The following is a 17,329-nucleotide window of genomic DNA, read 5'->3' as shown; positions in this document are numbered from 1 at the left end:
ATAATAATATAAAATATAAGATTATAAAAAACTATAGTAATTATTTTTATAAACTACTTAATAGAATTAGTAGCTTTTTAGAATAATATATATATCTTTAAAAACTTAATAGAAGAATTAAATATTATTAGATCTCTATTAGTTTCTATAAAAGAAAACTTAATTATAATTAAAAAATAAGTTAATAAATATAAATATAAGATATTAAGCTATTTATTTTAAAAACTCTTCAGCTTTAAGAAAAGTAAAAGTATTTTATATTATGTTCTAATTTATTTTTTAAAAATTATTAATTAATTAAGTTTTACTATTCTTTTTTATTATAAAGAAGATTTTATTTTTATAAGGTTTATAATTTTACTTAAGTAGTACTTTATCTACTTTTCTTTTAAAATAGAGATAATTAGCTTAAATATAATTAGTAAAATATAGATTAATTATATTTATTAAACTTTATAAAAGATAATTTTAATCTTTTAAGGAAAAGTAATTTTTAATTTTACTTATTTAATCTTAAAGAATATTTATATTAAAGCTTCCTTTTTATTATCTAAGATTTTAATAAAAAGATCTCTTTTTTTTTTATTTAGAAATTTTATTTTAATAAAAAGTCTTTTTAAGTATATAGTAGTTAATTTAAAGACTTTTTAGAGCTTTATAAATTATAAAATAATAAATTTTATATATTTAATAAATTTAAAATAAGCTCTTATATATTTTAATATATTTAGTTTTTATTTTAAATCTATTTTTAAAATTAATTTATTAGATAAAGTATTATTAATAAAATAAATTGTAAAAGCCTTTAATTTATAAAGAATTTATATATTAATAACTTTTTAAGTTTAGTTATTTAATTTTAAATTAATAATATTAAGACTTTTTATATTACTTATTAGATATTAGTTAATTAACTAGTATATATTTAGTTTATTATTATTTATCTTTATTTTTAATAGCAATTATAGATTAAAGACTTTTTTATATATAGAGGTTTTTTTCTTAAGTTTTATTAAGATCTAATATATATATTTAATTATATTATATAGTACTTTATAAATAACTTTTTTATTTAATTTAAAAATATTTTTAAGTAATTAAGAAATATTTTTTAAAATAAATAATAAGAAGAGGTTTAATAATAAAAAAATAGGTATTAGTATAGCTTTTAAGAAATCTTTTTTTGTAAAAAATTCTTTTTTTAGTTTTTTTATATTTAATTATTTTAAAAGATCTTAGGAGTAATATAATAAACTAAGTTTTATTAATAATAACCTCTTTTCTAATAAAGCTTAAAAGATTATTATAGTTAAAAAAAAGTAAGATATTTTTATAAAAAGTATTTTTAGTATTATAAGTATATTTAAAAAATTATCTATAAAAATATAAAACTTAATAAAAAGTTTTTAGCTTTTTATTTATATTAAAGTTTTATAGTAATTTTTTAAAAGAAGAAATTATTAGTTACTAAATAAATATAAGATTATATTTATCTTAGTATATAAAAGATTATTTTTTTTTTATATAAAAGATATAGAGAATATTAATTTTTATATTAAGGATATTAGTAATATTTTTATTTATAGCTTTACTAATTTTAATTTTTATATATAATATATATTATATTAAGTAGATTCTAGCTAGATTAAATTTAATTTTTAATATTTATATATTAAAGATTTAATAAAAAAATAATTAATTAATAATTCTTTTTCTATAAGAAAGAATTTAATAATATCTATATTAAGTTTAGAAAATATTTTTTAAATACTTTTAGCTTTTACTTTAAATCCTTTTAATATAGTTATCTTAGCTTTTTATAAGGGTTTTCCTTTATAGTAATTTTCTTTTCTAGCTAATTCCTTAATTAAGATCTATATTTAAATATTATTAGTAATATTAATCTTTTATTTTTTTAATTTTATTATTATTTAAAAGTATAATTATAATATTTTTATTTAATTTAAAATTTAATTAATTAATTAAATTTTAAATTAAATAATATTTCTAAAAACTTTATTAAAATATCTCCTTAATAAATAATATTTATAAAGACTTTTTTAAAAATAAATAATTAATATTTCTTATATTTAGTTTTTATTTTTAAAGTTAAAATATAAATATAAAAATTATAGTTATAAGTTCTATTATTTTTATATATAAAAGTTATATATTTAATTTAATTATACTTCTTTTAGTAATAATAACATAAGAAATTATTTTTTTTAGTTAATATTATAAATACTTTAGTTTTATTACTTTCTTTAGAGGTCTTATACTTTAATAAAAGTTTTATTTACTTTTTTTTACTTATTTAAAGGCTTTCTTTTTAAATTTTTATATATATAAATTAGATTTATAATTTATATATCTTTTTTATTAACTTATTAATTTAAGTATTTATTATATTTTTCTTCATATAAAATAGTTAATTAATTACTTTTAATTATTTAAAGATTTTAATTTTATAATTACTTATTTTTTTAAAGCTAATTTTTAATTTAAAAAATTTTTTTTATTAATAACTAATATTATTTTACTATATATTCTTTTTTCTTAATCTATTTTTAAAAATATCTTAGAATATAATTAATTAGCTTATTTAGAATTTTATTCTTAAGCTTTTTATAGGATATAGTATAATCTATTATAAATTTTAAATAAAAAATATTATTTATAGCTTTTAGAAGATCTTTTTTCTTTATATTAGTTAATAGTAAAACTTTATACTTTTTAGTAAGTTATTATTAGTTTTTTATCTACTTAATAACTTCATTTCAGCTATACTTAAGCTAGCTCTTACTAACTAGTATTATATATTACTTATTATAATTATTATATATTTTATATTTTTATTTTTAAACTAATACATTAGATTCTTTTTAATTTTTAATTATATAAAATTTTTAATAGCTTTTTAAATTATTATTTTTATAATTAAAAAAGCTTTTTAGATAACTTTTTTAAAGAATATAGTTTTCTACTTGTTATCTTCTTTTAAAAGAGAATACTTTCTTTATAATATTCTATAAATAATATAATATTTAATTTATTAAAGAAAAAGAATTTTTCTTTATTTTTAGTAGCTTATATTATAAGAAATATAAATATATTAAGAGATATTCTATAATTAAAATTATTATAAAACCCTATTAAATTAAAACTACTTCTGTTAGTTATTATTAAAATAAGATCTTTTATAATTATATTTAAATTTAAAATTAAAATAAAAGGTAATATTAACTACAATATTAAGCTTTAAATTTTAAAAAAATAAATATTATATTAATATATTAATAATAGATAAATTAGTAAAAGTAAAGATAGTTATTATTTATAGTATTTAAAGCTATTAGGAAGAGCTTTTCTTATTATATTAGAATAATTATTAAAGAAGCATTTATGATAATAAAATCTTCTTTTATTTATCTTATTTCTAATTTTTAAAATTATAAAAATAGTAATTATAATAAAGATAAAAGCTTTTATTATTAATAATTACCGAATTATTAAAATTACTTTTAATAAAAATAACTAAATTAAGATCTTAATAATATTTTCTTATAAATTATTAAATAATAATTATTAATTAACTAATTTAAATATAAGCTTTTTAATTTAAATAAGCTTAGATTTTACTTTTTTCCATTAAGTTAAGAAAAAACTTATTATTTAAATTTTATTATATCTAAACTCTTTAATACTTAAGCTAAATAATTCTTTATTAAACCTTACTATTTTTAGAAATAATTAATTAATAAATTTTCTTTTAGCTAATATATTTACTTTATTTATTAAATATAATATAAAATAATAGATAGATAACTTTTATCTTTTATAACTTCTCCTACTATATTTTCTATATCCTAGTCTTCTTTATTTTTTCTTAATATTATCTTTTTCTTTAAGATCTTTCTTTATTCTAGTATTTTCATTCTTTTAGCTAAGTTAAGAGGAGGTGCTAGCACCTAGCTTATTACTATATAAGAGAAGTAGCTTCCTATTCCTATATAAAGAAAAACTAAAAAAGATTTTTCTTATATAAAGGAATTAGAAAAAGAGAAAGAAGTAGTAAAAGCTTCTTCTTAGTTAAAAGAAAGAAAAAAAGAAGAGCTACTTACTAATTTTACTACTTTTTCTAATTTTTAGAAGTTATTAAAGTCTATAAACTATTAATTAATAGGTTTCTACTTACTAAGTATCTTTCTTTTTTCTATTTTTCTTTTTTTTTATTTTATATTTTATTTTATATTTTATTTCTTTTTTATTTCTTCTTTTAGTTTTTATTTTATTTCTTTTTTATTTTATTTCCTTTTTTTATAACTTTAAAGAGTTATTTCTTCAATAGTTCTTAGAAGTAATAAAGTTACTCTTTTCTTATCTTTTTTTAGTTATTTCTAGTCGTAGTTCTAGCTTCTTTAGTTATTTTAGTATAGTTCTAGTTGCTATTTCTTTAATATTTTATATTGTTAAGGCCGCCTAGTCTTCTAATATTTCTTCTAATATTTTATTTCTTTTAGAATTCTTTTAATAATTACTTTAGTATTTATTATAAAATTTCTTTTATATTTATTTTTTTGAGAATTTCTTAGTAGAACTCCTCTATAAGATTTCTTATTAATATAGTTATAGTAGCTATTCTGACTATTTAGATATTTCCATTTTACTATAATATTTCTACTTAATATAGCTGACATAGCTAGTCTGATTATTCTAGATATTACTAGCTAAGTATTTCTAGATATTCTAACTAATATTTCTAGTTTACTTAATATTATTATAAATAACTATAATATAAGAGTTCTAACTATTCTAATTTTAATTATTTCTTACTATTAAATTTATTTATTTCTTATTATTATATTAGTTTATTTTTTATTACTATAGATATTACTAATTAAGCTAGGAAAGTTAGAAGTTAATTTTTAGCTAGAATAATTTCTTTCTTTTCTTATAATGCTTTTCTTTTTATTTTTTCTTATCTACTTATTTTATTTCTATTTCTTTAAGTTTTTTTATTTTCTCTAGTTATTTTAGTTTCTTTTTTTTTTCTTTTTATTTTTTCTTTTTTTTTCCTTTATCTACTTCTTTCTTTTATTTATACTTTAAGTTCTTATTTAATATATAGGGTAATAACTTAAGAGAAAGTATATAATAGTAAAAAAAAAGATATTAGTAAAAAGGAAAATATTCTTATATAACTATAAGAATAGGCTAAAAGAACTTTATTCTCTACTATAAGCTATAACTATAGTTATTTCTTTTCTTTTCCTTTCTCTTAAGAGAAAGATCAAGTTCTTTAATAAATTTCTAAAATTTTTTAAATATAATAGTTATTATTTCTTTTTTAATTAATTTTATTATTATTATTATTTTAAAGATTATCTTATATAGTAACTCCTAACTATTCTTCTATTATTTTTTATATATAGAAGTATTTCCTATTTAATACTTTTATAATTTTTAACTTTTTCTTATTTAGAGGCCTCTTATAGTTATAAAATAGCCCTATTTCTATTAATCAACTATTTCGACATCCCTTTACTATTGCTACAGGCAGAAGTACAGCAGCTTCTTGCAGGAACTATTCTTAACTATTTTAACTAACTATTTCTTTTCTTATTTCTTATAGTATTTCAGGTAGGCTATACTGCTCTATCTTAATAGTATATATTAAAAGAATATTAGAAATATATTAAAATATTTACTAAAGAATTAGATATTAGACTATCTAAATATAGCTAGTAAGATTATAAATATCTTTAAAAAATATATAATTAAAGTTTATATATATTTATAACTTTAATGAAATATAATTTTAAACTTTATAAAAATATATTAAAGAAATATTAAAAAAAGATATATAAAGCTATTAATATTATTAACTAGATATTTTATCTTTTTTATATTTAAAAAAAATAGTAAGTTATAAATATATATAAATTATTAATAACTAAATAATATTATTACTAAAAATTAATATTTACTATCTCTAATCTTTAAACTATAAAATAAATTTTAAAAAGTTTAATAGTTTATAATTTAAATTAAAAGAAGTATATAATTTAATCTATATTAAAGAAGATAATAAATAGAAAATTATCTTTAAAATATATTTTAAATAACTCAAGTATATAATTATACTTTTTAGATTTACTAATATTTTTATAAATTTTTAAATTATAATTAATAATATTTTATAAAAATATTTAAATAACTTTATCCTAATTTACTTTAATAATATTAAATTAAAGTAGTGCAGCCTACCTGTACACTATAAAAATAAAATAGAAGAAATAGTTAATCAAATAAGTTTAGAATAGTTTTTATAAGAAGCTACTATAATTCCACCTATAAAAATAGTAATAGGATATCGAAATAGTTAATTAACAAAAATAGAGCTATATTATAACTAAAGAAGGCTTTTAAATAGGGGGAAGCTAAAGATTATAAAAGTATTAAATAGAAAACTTAGGTATATAGAATAATAAAAAAACTGTCCGGAGTTACTATATGAGATAATCTATAAGAAATAATAATAATGAAGTTAATATAAAGAAGAACTAATAACTATCTTTATTTAAGAACTTGAGAAACTTATTAAAAAATATTAACTCTCCCCCTCTAAGAAAAAAAAAGAAAAGAAATAACTATAGCTATAGCTTATAGTAAAGAATAATATTCTTCTACTCTTATTCTCGCGAAATCTTAAAAATATCTTCCTCTTTACTAATATTACTTTTTTTCTTATTATAATATCTATAATAGTAATTAGCTCTAAGATTACCTCTTTAGAAAGCCTATCTTTAATAACCTAAAAGTAATAATTTCTATTTACTAAAAGAAAGTCTATAATAAAGTTTATTTAGATTTACTAATAAAATTAATTTAAAATTAGTAAAGATTTTAAAAAGCTATATTTTCTATTTCTTTAGATCTTAAAATACTTATAGATATTATAATTTTTAAGAAATTAGTAAATACTAAATTAATTCCTAGGGCTAGCTATACTTTAGAGATAGGTTATAGATACCTAGTATATTTTTAGTAATTCTTATAAAAGCTTAAAGTATACTATTAGAAATAAAGAAGTTAAACTAGCTTTAAGGATAGATTATCTAGTAAATTTATAATATAAGTATTATTAGATATCTTAAATATAAAAATATAATTATAGTAATTTTATAGGATTTCTACTAGCTACTTTTCTATTAATATATTTACTAATTTCTTAAAAATTATAAAAAGTAAATCTATTAGTAAAGTTATTTAAATATAAGTTCTATAAATAATAAGTAGATTTCCTTAGATATATAATCTAGCTAGGAAAAATCTAAATATAAAAATTAAAAGTTAAAGCTATTTTAAAATAACTAATACTAATAAATATTATAAAAATTAGAAGATTTTTTAGATTCCTTAATTTCTATAAAAGGTTTCTAGAAGGCTATAATACTAATATATAAGCCCTTATAGAACTTACTAAGAAAGATAATCTTTTTAGATAAGGATTTAAAGAATAAGAGGTATTCTAAAAAGCTAAATAAGTTATATATAAATAACCTATACTTTACTAAGTAAACTTCTTAAAACCCTTTAAACTAGAAATAAATATATTAGACTATAGCCTAAGAATATAACTAAGATAATAAGATGAGAATAGTAAACTTTACTTAATAGTATTTATATTAAAGAAACTTAGTAGGCCTAAGTTATATTATAGGATATCTAATAAGGAGTTAATAGCTATTATTAAAGTATTTAAGGAATGGAGGCATTATCTTATAGGTACTAAATACCCTATTACAATCTATTTAGACTATAAGAACCTTATAGGATTTACTATAACTAAAGAACTTAATTAATAATAGATATATTAAACTAAAAAACTATTAGAATATAACTTTAAGATTATATATATTAAGGGAAAAGAAAATAGCTAAGCTAATATACTTAACTAAAAGCCTAACTACTTCTAGAAAATATTAAAAAAATATAGATAATATTATATTAAGATAAAGAAGGAAACTTATAGTAAGTAGTAGCTACCTACTAAATTAAAGTAGAATTAAAACTACTATAGAAAATTAAAGACTACTACTAAGGTCTAGACCTAGGATACTAGAAATTACCTACTAACTACTTAGATACTAAAAAAAAATATAGAATATAAAAATGTAATAGGAAGATTATAATATTTAAGTAACTAGCTAAAAATATCTTTAAAAGGATTTATAAGTTACTATTATATAAATACTCTAATCTAAAATAAATATAATAAATCTTTAAATAATCTTATTACTATAAGTTAAGTTTTATAATAATAGAAGATATCTTTAAATAATATATATATTATACTAAAAATAAAATATTAAAGTATAAGCCTTATAGGAAGCTATAACTAATACTAGTATTTAAGGTACTCTAGTAAAAGATTACTATTAATTTTATTATAAAGCTACTACTATTAAAAGACTTTACTATAAGAATTATATATAATAGTATTATAATAATAGTAAATTAACTTATAAAATATATTTACTTTATATTTTATGAAAAAGTAATAATAATACTATAATTTACTAAATTATTTTTATAAATAATAATAGTAAACTATAATCTACATAACAAAATTAATTTTAATAGAAGAGAACTATTTATTTTAAAATTCTAATAAAGTCTATTAAATAAAATAAGAATTAATTATAAACTTTTAATAGCTTATTATTTAAAAATATAAAAATAAGTTAAATAAATAAATTAAATATTAGAGATATATTTATAATACTATATTAATTAAAAATAAGATAATTATATATTATTATTACTTCTAGCTTAAAGAGCTTATAATATTAATATATTAATAAGTATAAAGATATTATTATTTTATATTAATTATATTATTAAATTTTAAATAGGATTTAAATTAATAAAATTTAAACTAAATAAGCTATTTTTATAGTAAATAAAATAAAAGAGCTTTGTATATAATCAGTAGAGGAATTATAATTTATTTAATAATAAATAAATTATTATATTAATTAGAAATAAATTATTATATTAATTAAAAATAAATTATTATATTAATTAGAAATAAATTATTATATTAATTAGAAATAAATTAAAAAAATTAACTTTTAAAAGAAGAAGTAAAGTTTAGTTATTATAAAAAAATTAAAAACTAAAACTTTTAAATGAAAATTATATAATTAAATAAGAAGCTAGATTATAAAAAACTAGAACTATTTTTAGTTTAATATAGAATTTTAAAAGTTAATTATAAATTAAAAATTTAAAAAAAAAATTAAAAAATATCTAATTTTATATATAATATTATTTAAACTAATATATAATAATATATCTATATAAAAGTCTATTATACTAAAGCTTAAAGAAAGTATTTAAAAAGTTAAAAAAGTTTTTAATTTTATAAAAAATAATAATATATAATTTAAATATTTAATTAAATAAAAGAAATTTTAAATATAGTAAAAATATTTAAAAACCGATTAAGTATTTAATAGAAAGTTAATAATTCTTTACTATATTTTATTAAAAATATTTAAATTAACTAAAAAACTTAAATTTATAAACTTATTGTCTAAATTTAATAAGATTAGTTAATAGAGTTAAAAGACTTTAAAAAATTAAAGATCTTCTATTATATAAGATTTTTAAACTAAGAAGAAGTAGATACTATCTTCCTTATCTAAACCCTAGATCTCTCTTTTAAATATTTCTAAACTCTTAACTTTAATATTTTTTTTATTTAGTAAATATATATTAAATAATTTACTACTATTAATAATTATATTTAAGAAATAAATAATATTTCTCTTATTTTTACTTTTTCTTTTTCTAGTTTTCTTTACTTTTATAAAAGATAAATAATTAAAAAAGTAGTTAATAACTAGAAAAAAAATTAAGAAGTAGGAATTTATAAATAGAAACTATAAAAACTCTATTATATAATCTATTTTATTATATATACTTTATATATTAAGAAAACCTTTTATTTATTATATATATTTTATTATTTTTAAAATAATATATATATAATATTTTAATTTTAATATTTAATAACTTAATTATACTAGCTAAATTTAAATAATTATAGAAAGATTTAAAAAAAAGGTTTATAGATATATTTAAATATAATAATAAATATAATAAAAGTATTTTAAGAAAATTAAAAAAGAACTTATAAATTAAAAAAACTAATAAATAAAAAGTTTATTTATAAGTCTTTAAAGATAAAAACTAAAGAAGAAAAAGTATTATATTATAATTATATATAATTAAAATAGAAAACTAAATAATTAAAACTAATAGAAAACGATAAACTATAAATTAAACTAAGATTATAGAAAATAATAGATTACTTATATTTATAATAATCTATAAATAATCTAGATTATATAAAATTATAGTAAGCTAAAGTAATCTAAGAAGAGCTAAAAAGAAAATATCTATATAAACTATAGATTCTACTATATATCTAATTTATATTTTTAGACTCTTCAATAATTAATTTAAGTATAATTATATTCCTATATTTAAATATTTACTTTTTATTAATATTTTATAAATACTATTTAATTACTTTACTTTATTATTAATAGATAATTACTTTAATTTTATTATTAGTTATATTTATTTAATATTATTAATAAGCTAGTATTAAGATTATAATAAAATATATTTTATTTTTATATATTTATTAATTAAAAACTTTTATTTTTTATAATATATATATTAAAAAGTATTAAATATTTTATTAGAGTTTAAATATAACTATTTTAATTTTATTTTTTTTTGTTTTATTTTAAGCTAAATGTAAGAATTTTATATTGATTATAGAATAGTTTTAAGTAATTATATATATTTCTAAACTTAATTTATTTAAAAAGTAAATAATAAAATTATTAGAAATATATAATTTAAATTAAACTAATTTTATTATTAGTTTTTAAATATAAGTAAAATATATAAAAACAATAATATATTATAAGCTATTTTCTATATAGATTTTAATAATATAATATATCTAATATCTAATAATAATTTTACTTATATATTTAAAATATTTAATATAACTATGATAAGATTTATATAAGATGTTAGTATATTAAAAGATAAAACTTAGGAGCTATATATAGTAAATAGAAAGGTAAATACTATAGAGATATTTATATAGGTTAAGTGGCCTCGGTTTATATTATTTATTATAATTTGGGTATTGAGTTTAGTAATAGTTATTATAGTAATATTAAAGTTTAGAGATATGCTATTTTAGAGAGATAGTATATTACCTCTAGTACTACTTTCTGAAGACTATAGGATGGTTAGGGAGTTTAGAGAGGTTGAGTTGAGTATAAGAGCTGATATAGTTAGAGTATAGTTGGTTGTAGATAAGTGGAGAGGGTTGAAGATTTTGATAAAGTACTATTAACTAGCGTTTGCATCAAGTTGTTTGCGTTGTAACCAGGGAGCAGTCAGGGTGTTGCACTAGGTTGGGGATGGCACGTGTTCCGCAAGATCTTAGGCGCGGACTCAGCGTTATCGGGGTAGATGCCAGCAACGAAGTGAACATCTCCCAGTCACATCACATCTATTAACGCAGAGCATCCCGGCAAGGCAAGACAGCATCTTTTCTAGACAACGCCCAGATCCAGGGACCTCAGGGTATTATCGATGTCTTCTATTCACTGCTTTCTTACACGCGCGTTTGTGTCTCTAGTTCCCGGCGCCACGAAGTCTAGAGCTGGTTTTATCGTCCGCGTCAATATCCGTAACATCGTACACAACATCAGTGTTTCGTCCGCATGATGGGCCAAGTGGTTGCTCAAAATCGATGAGGCCTCCGGCATCGCGAGGTGTATTGTCATGTTGTCAGCAGTGTGAGTTATATCTACAGCTGTATCCAGAAACCTGGCCCCAAAAGAGGTCGAGTGGGAAGCCGGGGTCATGGTTGCTGTTGGAAGCCCCAATGCGGGAGGGATTTGTCGCCTCTCTCCCTTTCGAGAAAGGCCACCCCGAAGAGCTGGGGGCTTGCCTATCTTTGTATTGGATGCTGTTGTCCCACCTAAGATCTGTCCCATCTTGGGACGAGCCTGCAGCATTTGTCCTTCCCTCCACGACCTTTGGTACACTCCTTAACTTGCAGCATTTTTTTCTCACTTGTTATCCCTTTCAATCATCTAAACGATGCTCCAAAACGTTCATCCTCGGGCATCGAAACCATGGTAAGCCTTATGCGATCCTAGTTTTTGTTAGAGGGGTAAAATGCCTCGAAACTATTCGTCGCCTCGTGCAGCGCTCAGATGCGAGCTTCAATCCGGGAACCTGGAGGCTTAAAATTAGCAGCCGGGCATGTCCAGCCTTGGAAAGCCTTCGTCCCGGATTTAGGATACCAGCCATTAATTAGGCCATAGCCAGCGGCCTGCCTGGTTGGACGAACGTACCTGGGACGTCTGACTTTGCACACCCAGATCCTTGATCTCGGGTCTGCGAAGATGATCGTTGATATATCCCTCTTTCGGGGCGACCCTCGGCTGGGCCTCCATTACCAGAGGCTGGCTCATAACTACCAAGAGCACTCCGTCGCTATAGGCTTAGTGGTTTTATTCTTACGCAAACTCTCTCTTCACGGCCTCAAAACAAAATCACCAATCTACTTTTGCTGTCCTACCTTTCCAAGGTGCAAAAAACCCACTTCTCCAAGTCCAGTCGATCTCCCCAACCTACGGCAGGCTCCTATGCATAGAGCCCAACCAACTAGAGCAGTAGTGTTCTCAATCATTAGAAGAGTCGTCATTTCTAAGTATACCCTACAAGGAACTAGAAGAGCGGGACATCTGAGGCCTCACGATAGACCGTCCCTGTATATCCGGCCAGCTTCCCCCACTGTCTGCTTGGTCCTCTGCGTAATACTGGGCGGGATAACTCGTCGACTAAGCACGGGTTGGGGGATGTCTCGCCCGTCGTTGAGCATCCAAATTTCACCCTTGAACGGCTCTCCTTTAGCATCCCCCGGCTATCCAGATAGTGTAGGGTAAAAGGATCTCTGTTTGACAAAGACACCGAGCCGCGTTAGTCATGCCCGCCTCGTTCCGTTGCGGTCAGAATTGGCTCCTAGCCCTAAATTAATCCGCCGGCTAGTTTTTTTACTCTCGATAGCATGCTCCAAGGGGACCCATAGTTTAGATGAGTTCCGCTTCATTCTCGGAAACTAACACTGCCTCCGTCCTCCTTCGGACTACGAAGGCTACCATAACATTTACCATAACATCTACCATAACATCCGGGGCGCTGCCCACCTTATCATCGAGGCACAAGACAACAGGAGTATAGACTATTATCGGGCCGGAATACGGCAAGAAAAGCACTTGGTATCGCGGCTCCGCGACTACTCCAACTCCTCCGCACCGTTCGATGCAATATGTCATGTCCGTGTCTACCTGCGATGTATTATCAAAGGTGGCCGAAGTGATGAAATATTCCAGCGGATACTCTACGCCCACAGATTCTTGTTAGAGAGCACCGCTTGATAGGAAACAGGGGTTAAGATACCTGGATGCCAGATAGCCTGATTGGGGGGATAAAACGTAACCCATACATAAATACCGCTGCGGCGGATGGCTGTGTGTGATTAGGGGTGGCTGGAGATGTATCTTGTATTTCTTCTCCCGGCAAGCCACGCCACCAAGCGCCTTCGTAAGTGGGTTGGCCAACTGTAGCAAACAGTACAAGGTGTTGAGTTTGCGACGGTTTAGTGCAAGGGATAGTTACGTACAAATGCCCGACGCCGAGCAAACAAGACTACGTAATGGAGCAATAAATAACCAACAAACACGGGCAGTGAGACGCCCTAGTCCTCTTTGCCCCTTGCGGCTGGTAAGCAAATGACGCTGAGAATCTTCTGTGTTGGAAACTTGTCCCACTCGCATCCAAGTTTGCTCTCGCGAAGCCGCGATAGTCCATCTTTGTAGGTTCCTCCACACTAAGTAGGAGAAGAGACATAGTTGAGTTTAGACTCCGAATGACTTCAAAAGGCCGGCATCATATGGACACCCATAGAGGTAAGTCGATCTCAGCGTGAGGCTTCGGCTTTTTCGTCTCTGCTTCTCAGCTGGATACGGGCCAGTCCTGATTGGATACTACCAGGGGACTTGGACTTCTCGTCCTACAAAACATACCCATGTACCAGGGGTGAAGCGTCAAGGATGAGGCACGGGGATTTACATTTCCATTAGGATAACCGCTGGAGGAGCTCGCAGATTGAATCGAAAAGTCGCTGGTTGCGGAACCTAATCGGCTTATGGCCAAGTCATACCTCATTCTTGATGAACATATGATGTTCCTGGATAGGTCAGCAACCATCGCGATCAATCTTGGAGGTGGGCGTCCGAGACGCATGAAAAAGCGTTTTCTCGGATGAAAAGGCTTTTCTCGAGTGAGGAGGTGTATACGATTGGGGAAAGGGGCCATGCTCAGACAAGTAGGACTAGTAGTCACGTGGAAGGCACTTTTCCGAACAAGACGAGTTGGAAGTACCAAACTTTCTATCAACGTGGGGCGCGACAACTGGGGGAACAGAATACGAGGATAGGGACATGGCGCCGCTCCAGAATACACTAGTTCTTCGTCTCAACTTTGGTGCTACCTTACGTGGGGCGCTCCTTTGCGAGGTGGCTCCAACGTTCGCCTGGCCGTCGCATGATGTCAATAAGCGAACCTAACATAGGCCGCGACTACCTACACTTGTAGCAATGAGCGTCGTTGGCGTAATGACCATATTCGCCGCCTGCACCATTTAGTATCAGTGAGTGCCTAATTCATGGCCTGGCCTTCGGCCGACCTACATTTGTGGGCTTGTAGCAGTGAACATCGTCCCGATAGCTCCATAAGGATATCCAGAAGTTTACGTTTACAACTTGGCAAGCTCCGTGTCCTCGTGCGACACCATCGCCCAACCTTCAGGGACCACTTCAAAAGTCCGCGTCTCGGCGTCATGGTGTATTTACTTCTTCCGTCCCGCAATCTGGTATCCCTGCCAACGAATCCTTCTCCCTCTTCATCGAAGGCAATACTTACTTATGTAAAGAATATGTGAGGCGTCAACAGCGATATATTCTTCGCGAGAAAATTTGGGTCGCCCCGCTTATCATCTTTCCCGTCCAACGACACGCCCGCATGTGTTAGAATCGACAACATCTCTGGAAGCGCTGCAACATTTACAGCCTATTCAGGGACTTCCTCGTAGCGGCGAAGGCGGTCTGGTATCTTCTTAAGCTCCTCCGCCTTCTCAGCAGTAAGTAGCGAGGGCATCTACCGGCTGGGACCGAGTCTGACGCTCTCGTTAAACGACCGCACCAACAAATACGTACATCCAGTAAGAAAAGCATATCGCTCTGGATCGTCATCGCATGGAGCATGTCGATAACTGCGAAAAAGGTTTGCGGTGATACCAAGAATGAACGAATCCAAGAGAGCTGGCATTACTTGATTACATACACGAACTAACTAATAGATACTCTTACACTATTTTTATTCTCTACTTATGCTTTATATACTATAGCTTCACCTACTTTAACTCTATTACTACTTCTATCTTTAGCGTAGTCGTTCTACTAGAACGACGGGAAACTCTCAGCAGGGTTCGAGATATCTTTTGTAAACTTGATCAGAAGGTATTTCCCAAATCTTCCCGCAGCCAGCTTTTGGTAGGTATAGTTTTGTCATTTTCAGTAAAGAGAAACGGAATATAAAACAGCTATCGAGAGAAGGTAGACTGAACCTATGTAATGCATGGCTTAATGCCTTGCGACAAGTAAATTGCTTCTTCAAAGAAAGTAACCCAACTCTAGATAGTGTTCAAATTGAAAACTGCAAGGCAGAAGACGCGTCGCGCTTGAGTTATCAAGTCCTCTTGCAGACTATAGGCGTATGTCTCCATGGCAGCTTCCCCTGTTGGAAGGCACTCTCGGAAATGAAGTCTAAAACAGCTCCCTTCTGTATCAGGGGTGATATCAAAGTCTTGACCAGTTGAATATCTCCACCCGTGTGTGGAGAAACGTGCAAGTCTATGATCTTCCAGGCAAGATTCTGCCAGGCTACCACTCTGGTATACAGACCCGAGATGTCAATTGTCCTTTTGACATCCCTGAATCTGGATGCCTGATACTTCGCGAAACAATCCACAAGAGACTTCGTATCCGGACACGAGCTTCGGGACAGCTGACCTCGGAGAATGTTCGCTAGCACAACAGCCGACTGCAATCCACAGTTAAGGCCCAACCCGGCATTCGGCGCCATCTTGTGTGCAGCATCCCCAAGCAGGACGATACGGTCACAGTGCCAAGTCTTGACAATGCCCTCCTCGACATTCGCGAGTTTAGCCCACTTGCGGGAAGCCCAAAGGTCTCCGAACTTGAGTTGCTGGGTGACGTGCTGCTGCGCGAATCTCTTGGCGAACTTTTCGGTATCAGCCGCTGAATAATGGAGCCGTTCACGGGTCGGCTTGGGAAGCCGCTCGTAGATGAAGAAGCTCACTTGCTCTGCGCTAACGTTGACCTGGATAGTAAAGTCATCTCCATGGGTCTCGTACATTGTATGTAGCTGCAACACCTCAGGACGCGGTCCGTGGCCGTACAACCCGCGGTAGTACGTCACAAAAGGTGCATCTGTAATTGGCAAGACATTGGCTGGTGCAGCCGCGACTCGGTTCATTAAGCATCTCACGGTGCTGTGGACGCCGTCGGCACCTATGACGATTGATCCTTCGAAAACACTTCCGTCCAAGCACCTAACCTTGACGCCATGGTCATATGTATCAATGCTCACGACCTCCTTGTTCGTCAAAACTCGAGAGTCTCTTTCATTAAGCTTCTCATAAAGGAACGCAATCAACTGAGCCCTGTGGAACATCATCCATGGGTGGCCGTGGCTGGGCTTCGGTTAGCCGATAACTTCTTTCCTGGAAGGAGTCATTAAATGTGGCAAAACGAACCAATAACCGATCGATTCAAACACATTGCTGTGTGAAATCTCCGTTCCATCTGGTTTCAAGTTGTATTTGTATTTCATTGGGGAGGATTCTTCAAGCGCATCGTTCAGCAGTCCGAGTTGATCCAGAATCCGTACATTGTGTGGCCATAAACTGATCGATGCTCCAGAATCAGTCAAAACGGTACCGCGCCGCTCCAAAATCTGGTAGTCGATACCAGCGCAGTGGAATATGTGACCTGTCAACAAGCCAACAGGTCCACCGCCGACTATAATTGCACGGAAGTTTGACATCCCGGAAGGCGAGGGGTGAGCACAGTCG

The 17,329-nt window shown here is 26.4% G+C and overlaps 1 protein-coding gene across 1 annotated transcript; it reads right to left on the bottom strand.

Moving 5' to 3' along the window:
• Positions 1–15,921: 15,921 nt before the first annotated feature.
• SAPIO_CDS8078 (FAD binding domain-containing protein) lies at positions 15,922–17,088 on the bottom strand (the record flags this gene model as incomplete). The annotated part of the gene is made up of 2 exons (XM_016789791.1): positions 15,922–16,948; positions 17,012–17,088. 2 exons carry the CDS (start codon positions 17,086–17,088, stop codon positions 15,922–15,924), a joined length of 1,104 nt encoding a protein of 367 aa, XP_016640572.1.
• Positions 17,089–17,329: the final 241 nt, after the last annotated feature.

Source organism: Scedosporium apiospermum (genome assembly GCF_000732125.1).
Source record: "Scedosporium apiospermum strain IHEM 14462 chromosome Unknown SEQ_SAPIO_0119, whole genome shotgun sequence".
NCBI lineage: Eukaryota > Fungi > Ascomycota > Sordariomycetes > Microascales > Microascaceae > Scedosporium > Scedosporium apiospermum.
Note: the sequence above shows the minus strand (reverse complement) of the source record. Positions and strands in the feature narration are given on the sequence as shown.